Source organism: Micromys minutus (assembly GCF_963924665.1).
Source record: "Micromys minutus genome assembly, chromosome: 8".
NCBI classification, from domain to species: domain Eukaryota; kingdom Metazoa; phylum Chordata; class Mammalia; order Rodentia; family Muridae; genus Micromys; species Micromys minutus.
In genome coordinates this window covers 295,186-318,378 of record NC_137977.1, presented here as the reverse complement: position 1 = coordinate 318,378, position 23,193 = coordinate 295,186, and the positions used below count along the sequence as shown (strand labels likewise).

Here is a 23,193-nt window from a genome sequence, read left to right as displayed (position 1 = left end):
CACTCTCCCCAGAATTCCTAGTAAATAATAGAAGGGAAAGTCTTTACAAAAGTAAGACAGCAGAACCTTTAAAACTATGATGCTTTAAAAAAAGGCCTCCAGCTGGGTGTGGTGGCCCATACCTATATTCCCTGGGGAGTCGAAGACAAGAGGATCATGAATTTGAGGCTAGCCTGAGCTGTGTATCTAGTTTAGGCCAGCATCAGACTCACAAAGGTAGGAAAAAAATTGACTCCACAAAGGTGGCTTTCTCATGCATACAGCCATTCTTGTGCCTATACATACGCATACATGAATACATACATACGCATGATAATAAAAACAGAAGAAAGGTAGGAATTAAAGGGAAAGATATAATAAGTATATTGTTTGCAGACAAAAATAGTCATCTTTGTAGAAGCAGCAGCAAAATCAAGCAACACACACACACACAGCTCTGTGAAGTGACAGAAGCCTGGAAAATGTATAAAGTTAATCTGGTTTTCCACAGGAGGTATACAGAAATAGAGCCTTGAGCCAGGTCCGGAGGTTTGTTTACCGAAGCCCCGCCAGCACGAATGGCTTTGACCTTCAGTAAAAGGTTGAGGAGGACTGACAAGGAGGAAGCTGAGGGAGGGATGGAGAGGAAGGACAAGAAAAGAGGGAAGAGAGGGAGGAGGGACCTTCCAAGGTTGCAGACTTTAAAGTGTTCAGTCTGGCCACTCATAGAAAAAGTGTGACTATCCTGTCCCAATCCAGCAATGATCATCTAGAAAACATGACTTTAAAACAAGGGCACTCCTCACAACAGAAACAAAAGTGCAAAATCTCTAAGAAGTAGCTAAACGAACAATTATCAATCCAAAGGATGTTCTCAGTGAAATTCAAGTTCAGTAAGACTTTTCCCAGTTAATTCAATGAGCTTATTCTAAAATTTGTGTGCAAAACAGAAGCAGTTAATTGACTTTATAAAGGACTGAGGAGGGAGACTAAATAAAAATGTCATGTAGCGTACCTACAGACAAACAAACTGACATTGGGACAGAAAGGGACGTCTGAAGTTACACAGAAGGTGTTGACAGCAACAGAACCAAGACATAATGAGCTTTCTTTCTCTCTTTTTAAAGATTTATTCCATTTGAGTATTCTATCTACATGTACACCTGCTTGCCAGAAGAGGGCATCAGATCGCATTATTAGGTGGTTGTGGGACACCACGTGGTTACTGGGAATTGAACTCAGGACCTCTGGAAGGGCAGCTGGTGCTCTTAACTGCTGAGTCATCTCTCCAGCCCCTAACACAGAAAGTTTCTTTCTTTCTTTCTTTTTTTTTTTTTTTTTTTTTTTTGGAGCTGCTCTGATTGGTATTTTATTTCTCCTTTACAAGTTCCACAAAGGCTTTTTGAAAACACCGTTATCTTTGCTGAAAACAATCATTTTAAACAACACAAATGTGTACACACATGCCTGAGGTTTCTGCAGCCTACAAACAACCTCTTTGGGTTTAAAAAGGAAAAAAGCAATATACTGACAATTCAACTGTAACTCTTAGAAAAACATTGGTTTTCTTACCAAACATGAGTGTCCTGTACAGGGACCTATCAACCAAGACAGCAATGAGTTCGAGCCGAGGGGAGCCAGGAGCAGCTCCCCACACCAGCTCAGAAGACCCTCCCGACCCAGCACCTCTTCAAAGTGCTCCTCATCCTCACCATAGGAAGACTGCAGCAGTGCTCCTCATCCTCACCATAGGAAGACTGCAGCAGTGCTCCTCATCCTCACCATAGGAAGACTGCAGCAGTGCTCCTCATCCTCACCATAGGAAGACAGCAGCAGTGCTCCTCATCCTCACCATAGGAAGACTGCAGCAGTGCTCCTCATCCTCACCATAGGAAGACTGCAGCAGTGTTCCTCATCCTCACCATAGGAAGACTGCAGCCGCCCCCAGAGAAGGCAGGAGCAGCAGATACACTTGTACTGTTTGAATGTCTTCCGCATTGTTTCACATCCAGCATCTCAGGACCATGTCGACGCAGCATGCGCACCATTCTTTACACTGCCCCCTTCAGGAAGGGACCAGGCCTTCCTAAGTCACTTTAGGTGCCTGGGATAACAAAGTGTTTCACCAGAAGGGGTGTAAGCAATGCTACCTGATAAGAGTACGAATAAGGAAAAAGCAGTTATCTTAAAGAAAACGTGTGCTCTACTCACACTAAAATATCAGACCAATGTACAATATACTGCAAAACTGTAACACAGTACGGCCAAACACAATGTTCAAATATTAAACTGTTCAAGCATGTGAAGGTCATCTTCTGAAAGACAAACTGGGTTCTTATTTTGTAGCTACCTTTGTGTAACTTTAAAAATGCTGTCCCTCAACAAGGTAGACACTGGTCTTGATACTTGTTAGGAAGTTCGATGAGACGGTGAGAACTCAGCAGTAGCTCTCAGGATCTCCCAGCATCATCTTCAGCATTCATCCGAAGACTGGGCATCATCTTCGTCCCTCACTTCTCGGTATCTCCCTGAAGACTCCCCTTCTGGATTGTAGCTCTGCATTTTAATATTCAGTCTCTCGGCTAGTTTCTGTGCTGCGAGCTTGGCCTGCATCTCCTCATAATTCTGCTTCTGCTCTTTCTGCAGGGCCGGCGACTCTTCTATGGAGAGCAGCTGTGCAGGCAGGTGGTGGCGTGGAAGACGTTGCACTGCTGTGGCATCATCGAGATGCTGCCTAGCCCTGTGTCGCTGCTCTTCTGAGGAAGCAGGAGACTGACCCCTCTGACAATGACTTGGTGAGTCATTTTGTTGTGTGGGTAACACATTGGCCGTAAACTTACGAGAAGGGGGCACTGGGTTCCTGGCTCGCATTTCTAGCACTTTCATGTAATGAGAGTCTGCAGTCCCGCAGAGCTCTCAGTGCTGGTGTTTTCTTCTGAGGGTTCACTCTGGTCTGCAATTGTGATCCTTTGCAACTTATCGATAAACAGACTGTCGACGTTGCTGGAAATCTCTTCCACGTGACTTGAGTGCTGGGGGAGTTACTCACTAACTTCAGATGAGGGTGCCCGGGCTCTCCTGTGGGCAGCTGGGCTGGTGTTCACTGCAGCCAGCCTCCAAAGTCTCTCCATTGCCTCTCTGGGTGAGATGTGTAGGTCTCGGTTTCTGACGTTGCTTTAGATGATTTACTATCTACTGAGGAACATTCAGGAACTAATGAAGAAGTATCAAGCATCAGGTCAGAATCCTGGGCCTTGTCGGTATCAACTCTCGTGGTTGCTTTTGGCTTTAGCTTACAGCCTACACTAACAGGACGAAACGGTTCACTTCTCCCTCTAACCTCTTCACATTCTGAAATGGCAGCTTTCAGTTTGGCAGTGGAGTCTGAGATCTTTTTACCTTTGTCGGGCAATCTGCAAATGAATTTTTCGTTGTGCAAAAGTCTCTCCTGGAGCCTCAACCTCTCCCGCAGCTCCGCCGAACTCTGCCGCCCCAAGTCCTCGGGAGCTGGGGGCTGGCGCGGCGGCAGGGTCCCCCCCCCCCCCAAGGGCCGAAAGTTTCTTAAAACAGACTTCTAAAAAAAAAAAGATCAAACGCAATCTAATTACATTGAAAGTGGCAGTTTCTGTTTATCGAAGTATCATTTAAATAAAGTTAAAAGAAAGAGAAGATGGGTCAGCACACCTGGCTCAGACGGCTCCAGTCCAACCCTAGCCAGCCAATCCAGGGCTTTGCCCGTGCCTAGCAAGCACATGACTGCCTGAGCTATAACTTTTGGGTTATAGCTTAGTAGGTACATTCAGACTTATGTGGAAAGATTTCCTTTTGTTAGTTTTTATGCTTTGATTTTAAAGTTCTTTTCATATATAAAAAGGAGTGAGGTATGTTAACTAAGGCATCCCTAAGCTTTGAATTTCAGAATCTAACTCTTGTGGGTTACTTTTTAATGTGAAGTATCAGTGTGCGTAGGTCAGCAGGTGATCTTCATCAGAAATGTTAGTGATGTGAAGTTGGAGAGATGGCTCAGTGGGTCAAGAACATCTACTGCTCTCTCATAGGACCCAAGTTTGGTTCGCAGCATCCACATTCCGTGCTCATAACCGCCTGTAACTTCAGCTCCAGGGCCTCGGGTGCCCTCTTCTGGACTCTCCATGCACTTACACTCAAATTCATATACCACACAGAGGCGGGCATGAACACTGCCTGCCTTGTGGTCCTCAGCCTCCCACGTAGCTGGAACTACAGATGTGCACCCCTGACTGCCCAGCCAGATAGCAATGTCTTGTGGTGTGACCTACATACAAAAGATTACTCTCAGCATTTTCTTCCAACTTGTTGCTGTCTATGCTGATAGTTTTGATACTAGCAGTTTCTTACCCCTCAGGATCTCTGCCCTGGTAAACTAGTTGTACTTCCAACCTAGTGTCAGAATCTGGGGAGAGCCACGGAGAGTGAGTGCATCTTATTCAGGGGCCTGGTAGTGCTGGCAATGTCCCTCCCCTCTGTGAAGCCCTCTTACCTGGGTTCTGTTAATCTCACTGGAAGCTCTCAGGCCTGTCCCCCTTCCCTTCTGGGTTGGAAGGAATGAAGAGCAATTACCTACCTGAGCCTGACCCCTTGTGGTAGAAAAAAGATGTGTTCACACAGTAAAAGAAAGGCATTGTCGCAACTAAGTAGTATTAAATGAACGGGTAATTTGATTTCCTAAAGCTTAAATTTGATGATCCAGGACATCAGAGATAACCAGATGTCTCACTACACTGAAAGAATGTGTGGGCCCTTAGCAATGCAGATTCCTTAACAGGCCAAGCAGCATTATTAAAAGATAAGAAAATAGCTGTCAAGCCACAGAGAAAATCTATGTAGAGGTTAGGTCCAGTTCTTCCTCCCAGGCCCATACTCCAAAAAATAAGACTCAGACTCATACTATATTTACAAATTACCTTGTCCACTGTGGTGGTTTGAATAGGCTTGGCTCAGGCAGTGGCACTATTTGAAGGTGTCACCTTGTTAGAGGAGGTGTATCACTGCACTGGAAGTCAGTCTTCCACTAACAGCCTTCAGATGAAGATGTAGGACTCTCACCTCCTCCTGCACCATGCCTGCCTGGACACTGTCATGTTCCCACCTTGATGACAATGGACTGAACCTCTGAACCTGTAAGCCAGCCACAATTAAATGTTGACCTTATAAGAGTTGCCTTGGTCATGGTGCCTGTTCACAGCAGTAAGACCCTAAGACAGTCATATAACTAGGCTCTTCTCTGACTAGAGTTATAACTTAAGATAACCCATTTATTCTAATGTACTTTCTGCCACATGGGTGGTACCATGTACCTGTGCTCAGTATACCATGCATCTCTCTTCCTGATGAGTCTCCTTTGCCTCCCACAAATCCCAGCATTCTTTTTCCTCCCGGATGCTCTTAACTTCTGTTCTCTGCCTTAGCCATAGGCCAGAGGCTTTTTAATCAATAATCCATAATACATAAGATATTCTTTCTACAACACTACCAGGCTTCTTGCCTTGTGTTCTGCAACTGTGCCTTAGTTTAACAAACAGAAAACATGTTAAATAGCCACTGAGACACTTATGGATGTGGCCCAGCACAGACCTCATAATAAAGGAGATGCATGGCTGCTTACAGGACATGAGGTCCCCAGCTTAGAGCCTTGTGCCCTGCATCAGACCCCTGAATGTCTTTGCTGTACTTCTAGCTATGTGTTCACAAATACAGTTTCATAAAGGAACAACTAGATTTTTGTCCTAATTAAAGAAATGCTTAGAAAGAGGAAATATACCTCTTCCTATGTTAAAAGGCTTTTATTAAAAGATAAAAGCAAACATGGCTTTGTTATAATGACTTAATCACATAAAGACACAAAATCAAAAGCACACAGTAGCTTATTGCTTCACCTAAGCTGAGGACAGCAATGGTGCTGAATTATTAAACAAGCAATTGTGATAACTCTCGATGTTGAAGATAGAGTTGTGTTGCTAGTAAGGCCAAAGGTCTAATGCCTTGTCCTTGGAATTACCCAGGGGGACAGTCCTAGGTTATGCTGTACCATAAATGGACTTAATCACACAGGTGGCTTGCCTTGTGTGTGCCTTGGTTGACAAAAAATAAAAATAAATAAAAAATGTTTATTCCAAAATGTTCTGTTTATAACAAACTGAAAACAAACAACGCAGCATTTATCCGACCCGGGGAACAGAGCTTCAGTGAGCGACTGAACCTCTGGGTGACATCTTTATCAGCCCTCATAAACCTTGATTGAATACACAGCGATAAGACCTGTTTAAACTATCCTCCTCCTGATAAGCCTCGGAGGCTGCGCCAGCCCTAGCAACAACTGGAAAAGAGGCCTCTTCAAACCTCAAAGTGCTGCAGTTAGACTCCCTGCAAGTGCGTACTGGGAGGTGAGGATGGGAGCCCAGGTAGTGGGGGTGCAGGCTCTTCCCCTGGCTTCTTAGGGACCTCTGTGGGAACCTGGGTTAAGTGAATGGCTAGAAAGAAAAGGTGCTTTCAACCCAGCTAGTGTCTTTTTAGCTTGTACTTCTTCAAGCAGAGAACTCCGAAAAGGTCCTTGTAAAAGATTTGGAGATGGTGAGCTCCGATTTTCTTTTAACCCACATCATAAAGAGAGGTGCAGACTCTCCAAAGAGGGAAACATCGAATTTCTCCAGTCAGCTCAAGACAGATTCTTCTTTTTGCTCTTAAGCATTAGAGCACTGTTTCCATCACCTTTGGTTACTTCAAGATGCGTTGTGCAAGCTGTGCCTGGGTGAGCTAGAGCCCCCAGTGCTCCTCTCCTCCAGGCCTGCAGGAACCAGGCAGTGGCAGAGGATTCCTCCTGTCTCTCTCAAGCCAGGCAGGTCCCAGCGATGTACCCCCTTGGAGATCAAGGCTTCTAGCTCTAGTTCGTTCCCCTACCATCTACAACTCTTCAAATTACAAAGGAAATAAGAGGATCCAATGAGTCTTTCAAGTCTTTTTTCCCTTAAGATTGATTGATTGATTGATTGATTGATTGATTGATTTTATGTATGTGAGGACACAGTCACTATCTTCAGACACACCAGAAGAGGGCATTAAAATCCATTACAGATGGTTGTGAGCCACCATGTGGTTGCTGGGAATTGAATTCAGGACCTCTGGAAGAACAGTCAGTGCTCTAACCACAGAGCCACCTCTCCAGGCCGGGTCTTTCAAAACCTAAAGTGGTTTAGGGGTCTCTTTTTGTTTTGGAGGTGGTTTATTTTATTTATTTTATTCATAATTTGCATGAATATATGATGATCTGAGTGTGTATGATGTACATGTAAGTGTGTGTATGTGCGTGTGTGCCAGAGTGTTCAGAGGGCTAAGCTGAGGACCCCATTCTCTGTCCATCTTGTGTTCCAGGGATGCAGGTCACCAGGTTTGCCACTCTTTTTCAGAACTGTGTCATTCCAGCCCTGATTTTTGGTTTTCTGGTTGTTTTTTTTTGGGGGGGGGTATTGTTTTTATGGTTTGGTTTTTGGTTGATCTTCTTTGGGTTTGAGTTGAGATCTTACTATGTAACCCTGACAAGGCTAGTGCTGTATAGTTCAAGGGGCCTTGAACTTGAAGCAATGCTGTCTGAGCCTCCTGAGGATTGGCATCATGCTTGACTATTAAATGCTGCTTTAAAAAGAAATTTTATCTTTAAAAAAAAAAAGAAAATTTTAAAGATGATGTATTAACTGACTTGGTCATAGTAACCATGAAAGCTATATACATGTGCATCAAAACACTGCTATAAACTTAAAATACTTATAGTATTTTAACATTCCCATCAATTCAAATGACTCCATGGAAAAGCATTCTCCATATACCCTAAAGGTCCTTGTGCCCCCAATATTTTTAAGTAAAACTTAATTTGCACAATGGGTTGTCAAAACTAGAAATACAGTGTGTCATTTCCTACCTGAATAAAATACAGGTGTTCACAATCACTTCTGACAAGCAGATGACAGCAAAATGGTCCCACTGTCCGTGCAGTGAGGACAGTCTCTGCAGAGCATCCCAGCTTTGGCAGAACAGTCATGGGGGGAATTCCATCCTCCGGGAAACACCTGGCCTCTGAGATGCTGACAGGGGCTCTGTTTCTCAGACAAGTTTGCAAAGGAACTCAGTTCTTTCCACAGGGGGTGAATAGCAGAGCAAAGTTACCCCTGGGAAAGTGAGTCGTTCTTTCTCTCTTTAACAATTTCTTTTTTTTTTTTTTAATGTGCCTGTGTGAATGTACACTGCCTGTGTATAGTTATTAGCATTTCCTCTAGGCTCTGCCTACCTATCAGTGGCCAGGTTCAAGGCAGGAGCCAGGAATATAAGGACTGATTGGGCCCCTCCCTCCCTCCCTTCCCCCCTCCCTCCCTCCCTCTGTCCCTCCCTCCCTCCGTCTCTCTCTCTCTCTCTCTCTCTCTCTCTCTCTCTCTCTGTGTGTGTGTGTGTGTGTGTGTGTCCTTCTCTGTCCCCTTCCTTTCTCTGCCTCCACTCCCTTCTCCAGACCTCAGCATGGGCCGACTATCTTGTTTTTATAAAGCATTATCAGTTAGGGTGGTTGTAATCCCTTGGTGTGGGTGCTGGGAACTGAACTTGGGTCTTCTGGAGGAGCAGTAAGAAGGGGAATTTATATGCACAAAACAGGCCAATTGACAAAACCAGACTACTGAGGTAAGGTAAGGGTTCTGGGTTTGAGATGTGACCTCCTTACACATGGTCATGCACTGTGCAATTTCAAAAGTCAAACCAGCACTCCAGATTTCACATCTGTCATGGGCTCTCTGAAAAATGTGAGGAAGCATCTCTGAACCCTCAACTACCTGTGGCAAGCACACCTGTGGTGGTTTAAATGAGAAATGTCCCTCCTAGGCTCATGTCTTTAAATGCTGTGCTGTTGGGGAAGGTGAGAACTATTAGGAGATGCTGAAGAAGTACTTCATAGTGGTGGGCTTTGAAGGTTTATAATTTCACCCACTTCCTGTTCTCTCTTTCAGCTTCTTGTTCCTGCCCCCATGCTGTGCCTTCCTACCCTAAAGAATACCAATGAACCTGGAGCCATAGTTAACATAAACCTTTCTTTCCTTAGCTTGCTTTTGTCTGGGTATTTTATCATAGCAAATGGAAAAGCAGCTAATAGACCAATACACCTGTAAGAATTCTTGGAAAGTTCCACCAAGAGAAAAGAATCCTGGAACTCTTTCTACAGAGCAGGTCAGAAGCCACCTCTTCACACAGCCTTACCCATCAGAATAGCCATGCATCATCAAGAGAAAAACAAGGTCCCCTGAGGAGTGCCAGCTTATCAGTCTCAATTCTTTGTTTCCTGCTGCACTAGAGAGTCTGCCTCCCTCCACATCAGCTCACACCTGGTGACACACAGACTACATTATCAGCATATGGCAGCATATGACAAGAGGACTCTTTATAATCAACAGCCCATGTTCCATACAACTCAACCTGGTCCTTTCTTGAGATTTGCATCCTCTCTGGAAAAGTTCAGTATGTCTCAGTCTGGGCTGTCTTAGCTTGGTCTTTCCTCTTTCCGCACGTATTGAGCACCTGCTATAGCCAGCACTATTAACTCAAGGCTACTTCAAGACCCTGGTAGTGAGGACCAAGATCCACAGAATGAGATTGGCTCTTACTTCACCCAGGCACAGTAGTGTGCCTCTGCAAACCCAACAATGGGGAGGCAGAGGCAGGAAGATTGTGAGAGTTTGAGATACAAAGAAAGTTCTAGAGCAGCATAGGATTAAGAAAGAATTCTAGTTTCAACTTGAACACTTATATTCTCTAATTGTCAATTTTCCTAATCAGCCAAATGAGGATAAGAAAGTAGCACATAGTAATGATGCATGAAACAATTTTGTATGTAAAAGTGCTTGGCACAGAGGAAATGCTAGCCCAGGCATGCTTACACCTAAACCCCAGCACTAGGGAGGCAGAGGCACATGGAAGGCTAGCCTGGACTACAGACTTCTAGAACAGGCAGGGCTACACAGAGAAACCATGCCTTGAAAAACCAGAAAGATGGGTGGAGGAGGGACAAAGGGAAGGAGATAAGATGAAGAGGGAGATGTGGGGGGAGGGGTGGAGAAAGAGAGAGGAAGAGGAGGAGCTAACTCACATTTTTAGCTCAACTATTGCATAAACCTATTTTGTCTTCCTATTGCTCAGCTCAAAGTAGGCACAGACTCAGATTATAGGGAAAACAAAGGAAAATAAAAGCTCTTTGCAACTGTAACAAAGAAATAAAAATGTTACAAAGGGAAAAGGTTCTTTTTGTCTCATAGGTTTGGAAGTCTGTGATCATTGTTTTGGAACAAGGCAGCACTTCATAGTCAAAGCTGTTCGCCCTACAGCCAAGAAAAAAAGAGAATAAATGAGCCAGGGTCCAACAGTTCCATGCAAGGGCACATCTCAATGACCTAAAGACCTTCCACTGAGTTCACCCTCTTTAAGGTCACACATCCTAGTAGCAACCCCTTTACTATGTTCACCTTTGCAGGAGGACAATGTTGTAGACTGCTTCTCAGGGCTTTTACCAGGCATGGAAGAGGGAAGATGTTCACAGCTGGAAATGGAAGAATCATATTAGTACTTTGAGAAAATGAATGCCTGGTAATTATGACAACACATTACATACTAGGATTATAGATAGATTTTTTAAAAAAATCCTTATTTTGGGTTTAGCATTTGGGTTGGGTGGTGGTGGTGATGATTTGAGGTAATATCTCACTCTGTAGCTAAGGCTAGCCTAGAAGTGAAAGAAATCCTCCCATTTAGCCTCCTAATTCAGGGATTATAAACTTGAAATCACTATTCCCAGATGAGAGAGATGGTTTTGTTTTTGATTCAGAGCAGGGACATTTCCATGCTACCTAAATGAGGCTTTCTAGAGGTCAACTAGAGGTCAACCAGCAAACATCAATTGAAGGTGTGGTCTTAGTGGTAGTGAACGGCACATTTATGAGTGCTGAATCTCAGCATCCCTTGGAACAGAGCAGTAGCCATGATTCAGCAACACTCAGCCCTGTGTGTGTGCCAATCGCTATACCCAGAGCCCTGTGGGTTGGTTAGGCCCCAGCTGGATTCAGGTAGAAGTGGAGACAGAGCTGTGGAGAACATTAGGATCTAGACAGGAGACTGAACTGAGCCTCTCATAATGCCTAGGAAAATGTGAGTGCTGGGGTCAAATCAAGCCCTTTTGAACCTCAGTTCACGCAGAATGAACAAAGTTAATTCTCTGTATTCATCTGTTTATCTACTGTGGGGTTGGGGATTGAACCCAAGGCCGTGTACATGCTAGGATGGTACTCTCCAGTGGCCCACAAATTTACTTTTAAAAGTAAAGCAAGATTTTATCATATGTGTGGTGTTCCTGTCCTCGGGAGCAGGGCAGTATCCTGAGAGGTTGTCTTAGTTTAAGCTGCAAAATGTACAGGTTCCAGGCCGAAACAAGAAAACCAGGCTGCACACTCCCTTCAGAAGCTTTAGGCAGTGGCTAAGGTCCTGGTCTCATGAAACCAGCGGCAGTTTTCAGAAGTCTGGAAGGTCATTTGAGAATCTTGACTTTGTCTTTAGTGTAGGTTGATGTCAAGGCAATACATGATTGGATGGTAGAGAGGGGGGTGGGACAAAGTTTTTGTAAGGGGGGAGAGAAAAGGCAGGAAGGAGAATCAAGATGGAGCTGGAGAAGGAGGAGCTAGATCCAGGTGGTCTTAACTGGCAATAGGTAGACATGAATATTTTTAAGGGTTTCTATAGGTCAATTTGTCTTATCTGGGTGGGTGGTCCATATCTTTGTCGACTGGTTGTAAGCTTATTGTATGAATGTATTGTGGATTGAGGATTTAACACATAAATATTATTGATAAATTATTGATTATTGTCATGGAGAATGTGAGCAAGGTTCTTGCTGGATGAGAGACAGAGTCGATCCAGCTCAGTGACCTGTGTGGAATGAGAATGTGCTGGAACTGCTAGCTACCAATCCATTTTATTTTTACAACACTTTAGGATATACTAGCCAAAAAAAAAAAAAAAAAAAAGCACAGTGTGTGTGTGTGTGTGTGTGTGTGTGTGTGTGTGTGTGTATGTGTGTGTGTGTGTGTTGGGGGGATCTTGTGCCCCTCCCTACATGGCAATGAATTGTCTCAGAAGTGCCATGGACCCTTTTCAGGAGCTAAAGAACAAAGACCCAGTAAATTTAGTAATTCTAAAATGACAGAAAACAAGTTCCAAGAATTATCAAGAGTTAGGCCAAACATAGAGACACTCCAGACTTGTGTGTGTTTGTGTGTGTGTGTGTGTGTGTGTGTGTGTGTGTGTGTGTTATGGAGACTTCCTACCATCCTAGATTCCCAGTATGTAATGTCTTTCAGATCTTAGGACTGGCCTCCAAGTGAGCTGAGGCTAACCTCAGCAAGTACCTGAAAACCTTTTAAGATACTCTACCTGTCAAGGCCTCCACTGAGATTTTCTCTGTTTTCAATGGCAACAAGAAAACTGTCTTCTTCAGTTGGCTGGCTTGATTTCTTCAACCGACTGCTCTATGACTCCAACTTACATAACAGCAGAAAGCAGAGCAAGGCACACAACTAGGCACATGGCTCAACCAGTGAGGGGTTGCTATGCAAGTGTGAGAGCCTGAATTAAATCCCCAGAAACGCGAAAAGACTGAGTGTGATGGAGCATACTTGTGTCCCAACACTGGGAAGACAGACAGGAAGGTCCCTGGAACTTCCTGATCTACTTAGTGAGTCCTGGGTCAGTGAGAGTCCCTGTATTCAAAACAACAAAAATGTGGACAGTGCCTGAGGAATGGAACCCAAGGCTTTCTAGTTTATGATAGTGTAGAAGCTAGAACTGTACTTGGGCCTCTGAGGTTTTCATTCTTTGCTTTTTTTTTTTTTTTTTTTTTTTGTTGTTGTTTTTTAAATTTGTGTGTCTGCGTGTCCACTCTAGCTGCAGTGTGTGTGTGTGTGTGTGTGTGTGTGTGTGTGTGTGTGTACATGTGCACGCACATGTGCCATAGTATGCACATGGTAGTTCTCTTCACTGTGGATTCTAGGCATCAAACTCTTGGACCTCATGCTTGCCTGGCAAGTACTTTGACACACTGAGTCACCTAGCCTGACCTTGGGTTGTAATCTGTCTTTGTAATGTTGATCTGCAGTCAGATCCTCTCTCTCTAGACAGGCAATAGAGGCTGGCCCAATGTCAGCTATCACCCTGCAGTGTCTGTGGCTGAGCAATGGTGTTGGGTCAGCCTGGAGTAGTCAAGATGTTTTCTACCCATAGTATTTATAAATTACAATTGTCTCATTTACCCGGGTGTTTGTTTGTTGCTTGTTTGTGGAGAGAGCTCATGGAGGCCCAAGTGACCTTTAGGATAGCTAAGGATAACCTTGAACTAACATATCTACTGCCCAAGTGCTGGGACTACTGGCCTGGCCTATGCATAACAGTCAGTTTTCTTGGTGTTGGGGACTGAAGCAGGGCCTCATTGCATGTCAGACAAGTACTGTACTGGCTGAGATGCATCCTGGCCCAGGCACTGGCTTTACAATGAAAACAAAATGTCATTAAAAAACAAAAACAAGGACTGTCTATCTTTAACTGAAAATTAAGACAGAATGTTCAAAACGTCCTCTAGTTCCCCCTCTTGCTCATCAGCCTCCCTGCTTTCTCAGCTGTTTGGTCTGTGTCCTGTCAGACCATAATGTGGTCTCTCACTCACGTGGCTGTATAACATTTGACTTTTATATATACAATGTTTTACTTAAGGCATTTAACCTAAGCCCCCTAAATATTAATTTCAAAATCTTACAAGAAGAATTGCAACTCAGCAGTTGGCTTAAACCTTTACATAGTAGAAGCTAACCTTGCAGTAATTACTAGAGAAAGCAGAGCCACAGTTAACTCTGAACGGTGTGGGTCTCATTTTCTAGTCTGGGTCTTTCTTGCATTTCTATTTGCTTGTTTTTCTTTCTCTTATTTTTTTCAAGCCAGAGTAGGCTGTATATAGAACTAACTATGTAATCAAGGGTGACTCTGGGGCCTCTACCTACCAAATACTGGGACTATGGAACTACGGGCATGCTGGGTGCTGAGGCTGAAACCCATGGTTCTCTGTGAACTATGGAACTACAGGCATGCTGGGTGCTGAGGCTGAAACCCATGGTTCTCTGTGAACTAGGTACTATGCAATCACTGAGCTGAACTGCAGCCCCAGCTCCCTCTCCTGCTTTTTGTTTGTTTGTTTAAGCTTTGTATGTGCACCTACACTGCTGTTCATATCAGTACCTCACCTGGAAAATACACTTAAGGTCCAGAGATTAGCTATCGGCAGTCTCCATTTTCTGTGCATCAGAAAGTGAAGAATATGGAACCACTGTTTCCTCTGGTATCTAACAGAAAATTTGAGCGTCTGCAAATTCCACTTACACCCACCCCTCTGCACCCTTCCTCCACTGCCCACAAAAACAGACCATCAGGATTTGGATCCACCGGAGATTTATAGAAGAACATATCTGGATTTCTCTCCTTATTGCGGTGTGTTAACGTCCAGTTGGCTGAGGCTCAGGGCAAGATGCCAGGCCTAGATTTGGGGTGGGAGGAGGACCATCCAGAGAGATAGGGGAGGATGTGATTTGGCAGTTGTGTGCAATCTGCACAGGGGTTTACTTGCTGTGGTGTTCTGTCTCTTAAGCTCCAAACAGGCACTTAGAAGACCCACTGTTCATCATCCCGAAGATCAAGGTACTTGGCAGCAGAAGCACCTGAAGATCCTCGGAAAGTGGCATGTGAGGGAGCAGCCCTGGCACCACGGCAGAACGGCACCGCAAGTGAGAGAGAGGCCATGCTGATACTGGCATTTCACGGAAATGATGCTATTTTCCTGTGTCTGACCATCAGATCACTGGACAGGCAGCACATTTTCTGCCTGTTTTCACCGAAGTGAAAACAACAGCAAGCACATATTTTGAAGTGAAGCTGTATTTCACAGACAGATCGAAGAGGAAAAGTGCCTTTCTTGATTTCTTATAATTCATAAATAAAGAGAAAGAAAATTCTGTCCTACCCCTCAAAACAAAGCTGTCTCCTCCCTCCTCTTGCCAGTCTTTTCAAGAATATTTCCACCAGGGATTTCTGATTTGGGATATTGGGACCTGCCACAAGCTTTTGGAAGAGTTGTCCCAGCATTAGGTGTTAGAGTCAGCTTCATGCGAGCCAAGCTTGGTGCTGTATCTCACTGCTATCAGGACACTAGTGCACTTGCTTTTAAGACTCTAGTAAAATACCTGGAGATAGCACTACAGAAAGAATGTGTGAGTATAAAGTTACCAGACACAGTGCAGCCAGTCTGGGCTGCATAGTTCCAGGCTAGCCTTGGCCACAGTGTGGGACCCTGTCTTATAAACAAATAAGCAAATACAATCAAACATTCCTTAAAAATAATCAAATTGTGTGCGATGGTTTGCATATGCTTGGCCTAGGGAGTGGCACTATTAGAAGATGTGGCCTTGTTGGAGGAAGTGTATCACTCTGGGGGTGGGCTTGGAGACACTCCTAGCTGCTTGGAGATGTTTAGTCTGTTCCTGGCTTCCTTTAGATAAAGATGTAGAGCTCTCAGCTCCTCCTGCACCATGCCTGCCTGGATTCTGCCATGCTCCCCCCTTGATGGTAATGGACTGAACCTCTGAACCTGTAAGCCAGCCCCAAATAAATGTTGTCACTTATAAGACTTGCCTTGGTCATGGTGTCTGTTCACAGCAGTAAAACCCTAACTAAGACAGAAGTTGGTACCAGGGACTGGGGTATTGCTGTGATAGGCCTGACATGCTATTGTTTGGAAGAATGTAGATTTTGGGACTTTGGATTTGGAAAGCTGTGTAAGGCTTTAAATGGGGTTTAATGGGCTATCCTAGTAAGAATATGGAAGACTTTGTTACTGAGAGTTATTTGAAATATGCTGACTTGGATCAAGCGGTTTCAGTGGAGAATTTCAGTATGTGGCCAAGAGACTGTTTTTGTAGTATTTTGGTGAAGAACATGGCTGCTTTTTGCCTTTGTCCAAAGAATCTGCCTGAGTTTAAAATGAAGAGATTTAGATTAATTGCTTTGAAAAAGAAAGTCTCAAAATAGCCTGGTGTAAATTCTGTTGTGTGGTTACTAAAGCTCACCCTTATGAAGAAAATTTTAATGAAAAGGAGCAAGTTGAGAAAGGAAAGATACAAAATATATGGATCGAGTATTAAAGGGACACCAGGAAGTGAAATGGAGCTAAATACTGTATTCAAGAATTTTAAATTGAATTAAGGAGTAAGGATTTTGGGGTAAGACCCCACCCAGCTAAATTAGCTCCAGGTGACTTAGTGCAAACTTTAATCCCAGGAATCATGGATGAGCAGATCTCTGAGTTCAAGGTCAATAAACAGAAAGATCCAGGACAGCCAAGCTTAGGCAGTGAAGGAGTTAGAAAAGAGGAATCTAGTGATAATGTAAGAGAACAAGGGGGATATGTTCCAGCTCTTGCAAGCAGCAGAACTTGGCAGCTTCAGCCATGTGGCTCTGGCCTTATATTCAAGAGGAGAAGGAAACTACTGGGACAATTGATGCTGGTTATCTGGAGCTAAGAAATTAGTGGTGATTAAGAAGATACCAGAATCACTGAGGTGAAATCTTCTGGGAAGTGTTTTCTGAGAGCACAAAAACTGTGTTCCAGAGATAGTGAAGGTTGTACCTCATGCTGCAGCTGTACTTGGTAATGTGTAAGAGTCACACAGGTGGTACTGGTTTTGAAGGCATGAAAGTATCACGAAGAACAGCTGAGGCTTGGGAATGTGAGAGGCCATGGAAGGCCAATGGTTTAAGTACAACCTCAGCTATTCCAGGACTGAAGGGATCATACAAAGGATTTGAGGCTTGTCACCATGAAGGGAGCCTATGAAAGGCTATTGGTGAAGCCTAGTTGCAATAGAAGACCCCAATATATTAAAGATGCCAGTGCCATGGGATGATCACCAAGAACAACAGCAAATGTATAGTGGATCAACCTGAGCTTGAAGTGCTACAGAGGGCAGAGCTGGAGAAGTGAAGCCAGCCCTTGGGGGAGCCCAGAAGATCATGTGTGGATCCAAGACATTGAAATGATAAGTTATAACATTGAAATTGCCTTGGAGACCCAAAGATGTTAAAGATGCCAGAGCCATGGGATACCTACCAAGGAAAGCTGCTAACAGGGAGTGGAACCAGTCCAGGAGAGAGAAGTTTGTTGCAGTCAACAAAGATGAAAAAGGAGTTGAAGATCTGAAGACTGCTTTGACATCAGGCATGAAGATGCAGAATTTGGACTTTGCCCAGCTGGATGCCTGACTTAATTCAAGGATTACAGTTAAGTGATTGGATGGATCTCAGAAGAGACTTTGAACTTTGGACTTTTAGCATTGATGATACTGCTACAGACTATGGGGACTTTGGAAGTTGGACTAAATGTACCTTTTACTATGCTATGTTTAGGTATGGCCCCCATAGACTCATGTGTTTGAACAAGCCTATGGGGGCCAGGGAGTGGAATGTTATGGTTTACATATGCTTGGCCCAGGGAGTGGCACTATTAGAAGGTGTGGCCTTGTTGGAGGAAGTGTGTCACTCTGGGGGTGGGCTTGGAGACACTCCTAACTGCTTGGGGATGTTTAGTCTGTTCCTGGCTTCCTTTAGATGAAGATTTAGAAATCTCAGCTTCTCGTGCACCATACCTGCCTGGATTCTGCCATGCTCTCACCTTGATGGTAATAGACTGTACCTGTAAGCCAGCCCCAATTATATGTTGTCATTTACAAGACTTGCCTTAGTCATGGTGTCTGTTCATAGAAGTAAAATCCTAACTAAGACATTCTGTTCAAAGGTCAATCCACATCAGCAGCACCTGCCTAGACTCCAGGCCTGCTACTCAGAAGACTAAGATCATTTACAAAACAAAAAAATACAGAAGTTTGAGACCAATCTGGGCAACAGAGCAGAACTCCTTGTTCAAGTTAAGAGAGGGGAGGGGAGGAAGTAATGGAAGCTAGGCGGAGGGGGGGGAGAGGGAACCATCTTACCTATGGAGGCCTTATGAAGAGCTATTGAGGAATCAGGAGGTCTTATGACCCCAAGGGCCTATCAGAATTTCAGGAATTCTGAGACTGACAGGGTTCCCTAAGCAGGGGAGTTACTAGAAGACTAGGGGGAGTCACACAGGGATGAGGCCAGCACATTCTGAGTGGCTCATTCACTTTCACCCTGGCGTGTAGAAAGTTTGAGGAGAAACTGCTTTGGGTTTGCTGCTGCTACTGCTATTTGTTTGCTTTGTGAGTGCAGACACTCCAGGTGTGGCTTTGCTGGGGAGGTTTAAGCAGGTGATAGCCACTCTTTTTCATCAGCTCTGCCCTCAGCTCCTCTTTATACTAAATTTAAAATATCACTGATATGAGATGAAGACAGTTCCCAGCACAGATCACACCACTGCCCAGAGGACTCAATGCAGATAAGCAGGAAAAGCCAACCACAGCTTTAAAAAACAAGAAATATCAGCCCCTACCCCAGTGGGCATGAGTAAATAGCTCACCTATGTGCTTCCTCTAATATCAGAAGAGGTTTGTTTGTTATTTGGTTTTTCAAGACACAGAGAGTTCCCTCTGTAGCCCTGGAAGTCCTGGAACTCACTCTATAGAATAGGCTGTCCTCAAACTCAAAGATCCACCTGCCTCTGCTTCCAGTGTGCTGGGATTAAAGGCATGTGTCACCACCACCTGACTTTTTAAGGGTATTTCTATCTCTGTCTTGTGTTTGTGTTTTAGTACTCCAACACACATTTAATTAACACAATCACAGGAGACATTTGAGCACTGCAGACACAACAGTGAAGAAGGCACAACGCTTATCTCAAAAGAAAACTGAGTAATAAAATACGATGGGGGTTGAAGCTGGGGTCTGGAGGAAGGGAAGCCAAAGGTTTGGTAGCTCTGATGGTTTGAACAGGAATGGCTCCCGTTGACTCCTATGTTTGAATGCTTGGCCCCTGGGGAGGTGAGTATGGCCTTGATGGAGGAAGATTCAGGAAGAAAGGTGGCTCTGTCCCAGATCTTAGTGGGAGTTTTGTTTCTAGATCCATTTTGAGGGCAGAATTGACCAGTCCCACTGGTGAGTTAGGTTCAGAGGAGAAGGAAAAAAAGAAGTAAAATGCCAATTGGATGTTAGGGGTGAGAGGAAGGAAAGGCTACCACTTAGTCACATAAGAAGAAATTTATTAGACTACCCTCCATACAGGTGCCACTAATGTCTCCATTTAGCATAGAACACGCTGCCCCACTATGTCGATACCGTCTCCAACCAGCATAAAAGGAGCGACTACACAGCGTTATTCTCAAAGCGGTTTATTCAGGAACTTTACAGCATGCCAGTGAAAATCTTTGTCCCCCTTCTCTCTCTCTCTCTTTCTGTTTCTTTCTCCCCTCTCAGCCCCCAAGCGCAGTCACTTTTTCCTCTCTCAACTTCACCTCCTCAGTCCATGTTGCGTGGCTGCAGTTCATAGGTCCTCGTCATCTGGCCTGATCTCATGAGTACGCCTGCGCAGCTCGAACAGTGGGAGTGGCTAATCTTGGGGGCAGGAGGAAGTCAGGTGCTAGTCACAAGACTAGGCCAGAGTCCCAAGCGCCATCTTTGGACTGCCACCACACCCACTCTCCACATCTCCCCCTTCTTTTTAATTTTGGCCGAGAGAATGTCTGAGCTAGGTTGCCCCCTGTGGCAGTGCCCCTTACCCGTCTTTGGAAGGTGAACAGCATTGGTTCAATCCCTGTCTTAGGTTGGTGACACGCCCAGGGAGTCTTACCTGTCACTAACAACTTCTCTAGCATGCCAAGCCACACTTTCTCCACCACTGCAAAAGCCTGTATCAATAAGGCTTGAGTACTGCGCTGTCGAAATTGTATACAGCACATGCACCAGAACGCCAGGATGCTTATGAGGACCAAGCAAAGGCCTAATCCAGCTAGTCCAGCCCATACTTTCAGCCTTGAGGTGGAGGTGATGATCCAAAATCCCTTTTAGGCCTGAATAAAGTCATAGCTGAGGGGGCCTGTACAGGCCAGGGAACAAACTGAGAAACAGAGGTCTCAATTCCCACAGACCCGTTCCAATGAAAGCTTGCATAACCCCAACCCCCTCTCAAATAGCATACTTAAAACAGATAAATCTGTGCAACTACCATTAACACCACACAGCAACCATACATTAAAGGGATTGCTGGCAATTGCCAGAGCAGGACTTTAGTATGTCCAATGTTATCCTGAAAATGATAATCATCTGAAAACATAACAATCCTGGAAACACTGATAGGAGCCCCCATCGCAGATCTTCAGTCTTCAGCACCGGAAGCATCAGCAGCATCAGGCTCATCCACAGGGTTGTTGTTCCGCTCATCCTGGACCACTCTGGTCAACCTCTCTGGGACCCACAGTGGCTGTCGACGTTCCTGAGGAAACACAAACAGACCCTCTCGCCCAAACCAACACCGGATCAGGATCCTGCCATTTGCCAGTCAGGACATCTTTCCACATAACCAGGCCTTTGGAAGAAACATCAGGATTGGTGTGACGCTCAGCATGCTTGTCTTCATTTTAAAAATTTAAGGTAAAAAGAGCAATAGCCAGTCTCTCCCTAGGGGAAGAACCTGTGGAGGCAATTCCCCCCTTTTGTTTAACTAGACACTCCTTGAGGGTGGTGAGCATGCTCAATGATTCCTTGTCCTTGAGGATTATAGGGCAATCCGTGAGTTACTTGAATGCCCATCATTTTGTAGAAGGACACAAAAGAAGCAGAAGTATAGGCAGGCCCATTATCTGTTTTCAATTCTTTGGGCTGCCCCCAGGTGCTCCATGCTTCAAATCAATGTGTCTTTTCCCCTGTATGTACAAATGCAAAAATGATCCCTGAGGCTGTATCAACAGAAACATGGAGATACTTTAGTTTTCCAAATTTAGGGAAATGAGTGACATCCATTTGCCAGAGGTGTAGAGGGCACAACTCACGTGGGTTAACCCCAAACCCAATCTGGGGTAGCAGAGGGGTACACTTCTGACACCCTTTTACAATATCCTGTGCCTCATCACACGTGATCTTAAAGCATGAGGACAGGGTCTTGGAATTAACATGGAACTGTGAATGAAATTCTTGAGCCAATGAAATAGGTGATGTATCGAAAAAAATGAAGCAAGCCCTGGTGGCTTTATCTGCAATATCATTTCCCTCCGCTAGGGGACCAGGTAAGTTAGGGGCATGGATATGCTGTACAAAAAAAAGGGTGATGTTCTTTTCAAAATCAAGTCATGCAAGGTGACAACGAGATGTCCAATAGTAGATTTTGAATTGATTTTACCCACTAGTTCCAAGCAGAACAACATGTTAACAACATACTGGCTATCAGAAATAAAATTAAAAGGACTTGGAAACAATTCAAATACTTTATGATTTGTAACTCAATAACTTGGGGTGATGCAGGTGGAGATTGTATGGTCACTGGTGAGGACCCTGCTACCACGTACGCACCCTTTCCTGTCTTGGAGTCATCTGTAAAAATTAGTGGGCCACCAGGTAATGGTTCTTTAGAGGTAATGTGAGGGAAGACCACAGGATGGGCGGTGACCAATTGTAAGATGGGATCCTTAGGAAAATGATTATCAAAGTTACCCTGAAAACTACACCTCAAAATTGCCCAATCATCTATTGAGGCTGATAAAACTTCCAACTGTTTTACATTATTGGGAACTATTAAATCCTTAGGTGGGATGCCAAAACACTGTATGCATTGTTGAATGCCTAGCAAAGCCAATTGTGCCACTGAAGTGGGATAATGCACAAGTGTCTTGGCCGGGGAAATCTTTGGATATATCCATAGCAAGGAAGCTCCTTGCCATAGAACTCTTGTAGGCTGTGCCTCTGTGGGCAGAATACACAGAAAAATGGGTTGTGACTCATCCCGGCGTTTTAAGGCCGCAGTCTGGATGCCCTGCTCTACCAGTTATAACACAGCTCGGGCAGCATCAGTGAGTTGTCTGGGAGAATCAAGAGCAGAATCACCTGGCAGAATATTATAGAGTGGTTGCAGCTGTCTGTTGGTCAGAGATAAATAGGGTCGAACCCATTGAATATCTCCTAATAATTTTTGAAAACCATTTAGCGTTTTTAACTCATTAGTACGTATTTTGATTTTCTGGGGAGTCACCGAATCCATAGTTATTTTAGTCCCCACGTAGTTTACCACCATATCCTTCTGAAAGCTGCTGCAAACCTTCCTTGTCCCATCAGCATGTCCTGATCCCAGGCGGGCTGACCATTGCGAGCGTTAAACACGGCCTGCTCCGCGGCAAATTCAATATAGTATGCCTTCCAATCTAAATATTGACAAGAGATCAGGCAAGCACGAGCCAAATTTTGCCAGTCACTGGGGGTCATGCAATGCCGGTGTAGGTGTTCTAATTGCACCACAACACACGCAGCACTAACTCCATAGGTGCGCACTCCCTGGGCTAGCCTCTGAATGATTTTCCAGTCTAGCGGCTCATGATAACGATTACCCTGCACATCCTGAAATACAGGAAAGCACCGGGCTCGTAGCTCTCTCCAAGTTTCAGGATGCAAACTACACCCTTCCACTCTGCCTGGGGCATAAGGAGGCAGAGTTGGTGGCCCCGGAGCTGACGGTTCAACCCTTACTTTCATTTTCTCCAAACTGTCGGCTATGCTCTCCAGATCGTCTTCTGACACTTCTCCCTCACTAGACACTTCTCCCGCCTCTGAATTCTGGGAGCGCTCTTCCCTAACCTGACTCAGAGCCTCATTTCCCTTCTCCAGCTCTGCACTACACCGTTCCTCATCTCCTATACAGTTTTTCACCAATTTCCATACCGGCAGCACTCCTTTACCCCTTGCTCTTCAGCAAACTGCAAATCCTTTCCTAATTTTTTCCAACTAGACATTGTGAGATGTCCAGATACCAGGAACCAGGGAGCTACCTGGTCCACTACTTTAAAAAAATTCTCTACAGTCTCCTTTCATAGCCCAATTCCTTTCACTTTCAGCAAATCCTTCAGAGCTTGGCGAACTGTCTGAACTGATGTTGTGTTTCCCATAGTGCCG

At 44.6% G+C, this 23,193-nt stretch overlaps 1 protein-coding gene and 1 pseudogene across 3 annotated transcripts in view; both read right to left on the bottom strand.

Annotated features, from left to right (window-relative positions):
* Nucleotides 1-23,193, bottom strand: part of MIB1 (MIB E3 ubiquitin protein ligase 1) — a 208,246-nt gene that overhangs the window by 65,573 nt on the left and 119,480 nt on the right. Inside the window, exon 21 of one of the 2 annotated variants that reach the window (XM_080920199.1) lies at nucleotides 19,479-20,530. The exons of the other annotated variant lie outside the window; for it this stretch is intronic. Within the exon in view, the coding sequence (XP_080776325.1) occupies nucleotides 20,414-20,530 (117 nt within the window). The 3' untranslated portion in view covers nucleotides 19,479-20,413. Of the gene's footprint in view, nucleotides 1-19,478; nucleotides 20,531-23,193 lie in introns of those variants that run through there. 2 annotated transcript variants of the gene reach the window in all.
* LOC308423182 (DNA-directed RNA polymerase II subunit GRINL1A-like) lies at nucleotides 2,452-3,214 on the bottom strand (annotated as a pseudogene). The gene has a single exon. The product of its transcript is annotated as a DNA-directed RNA polymerase II subunit GRINL1A-like (transcript).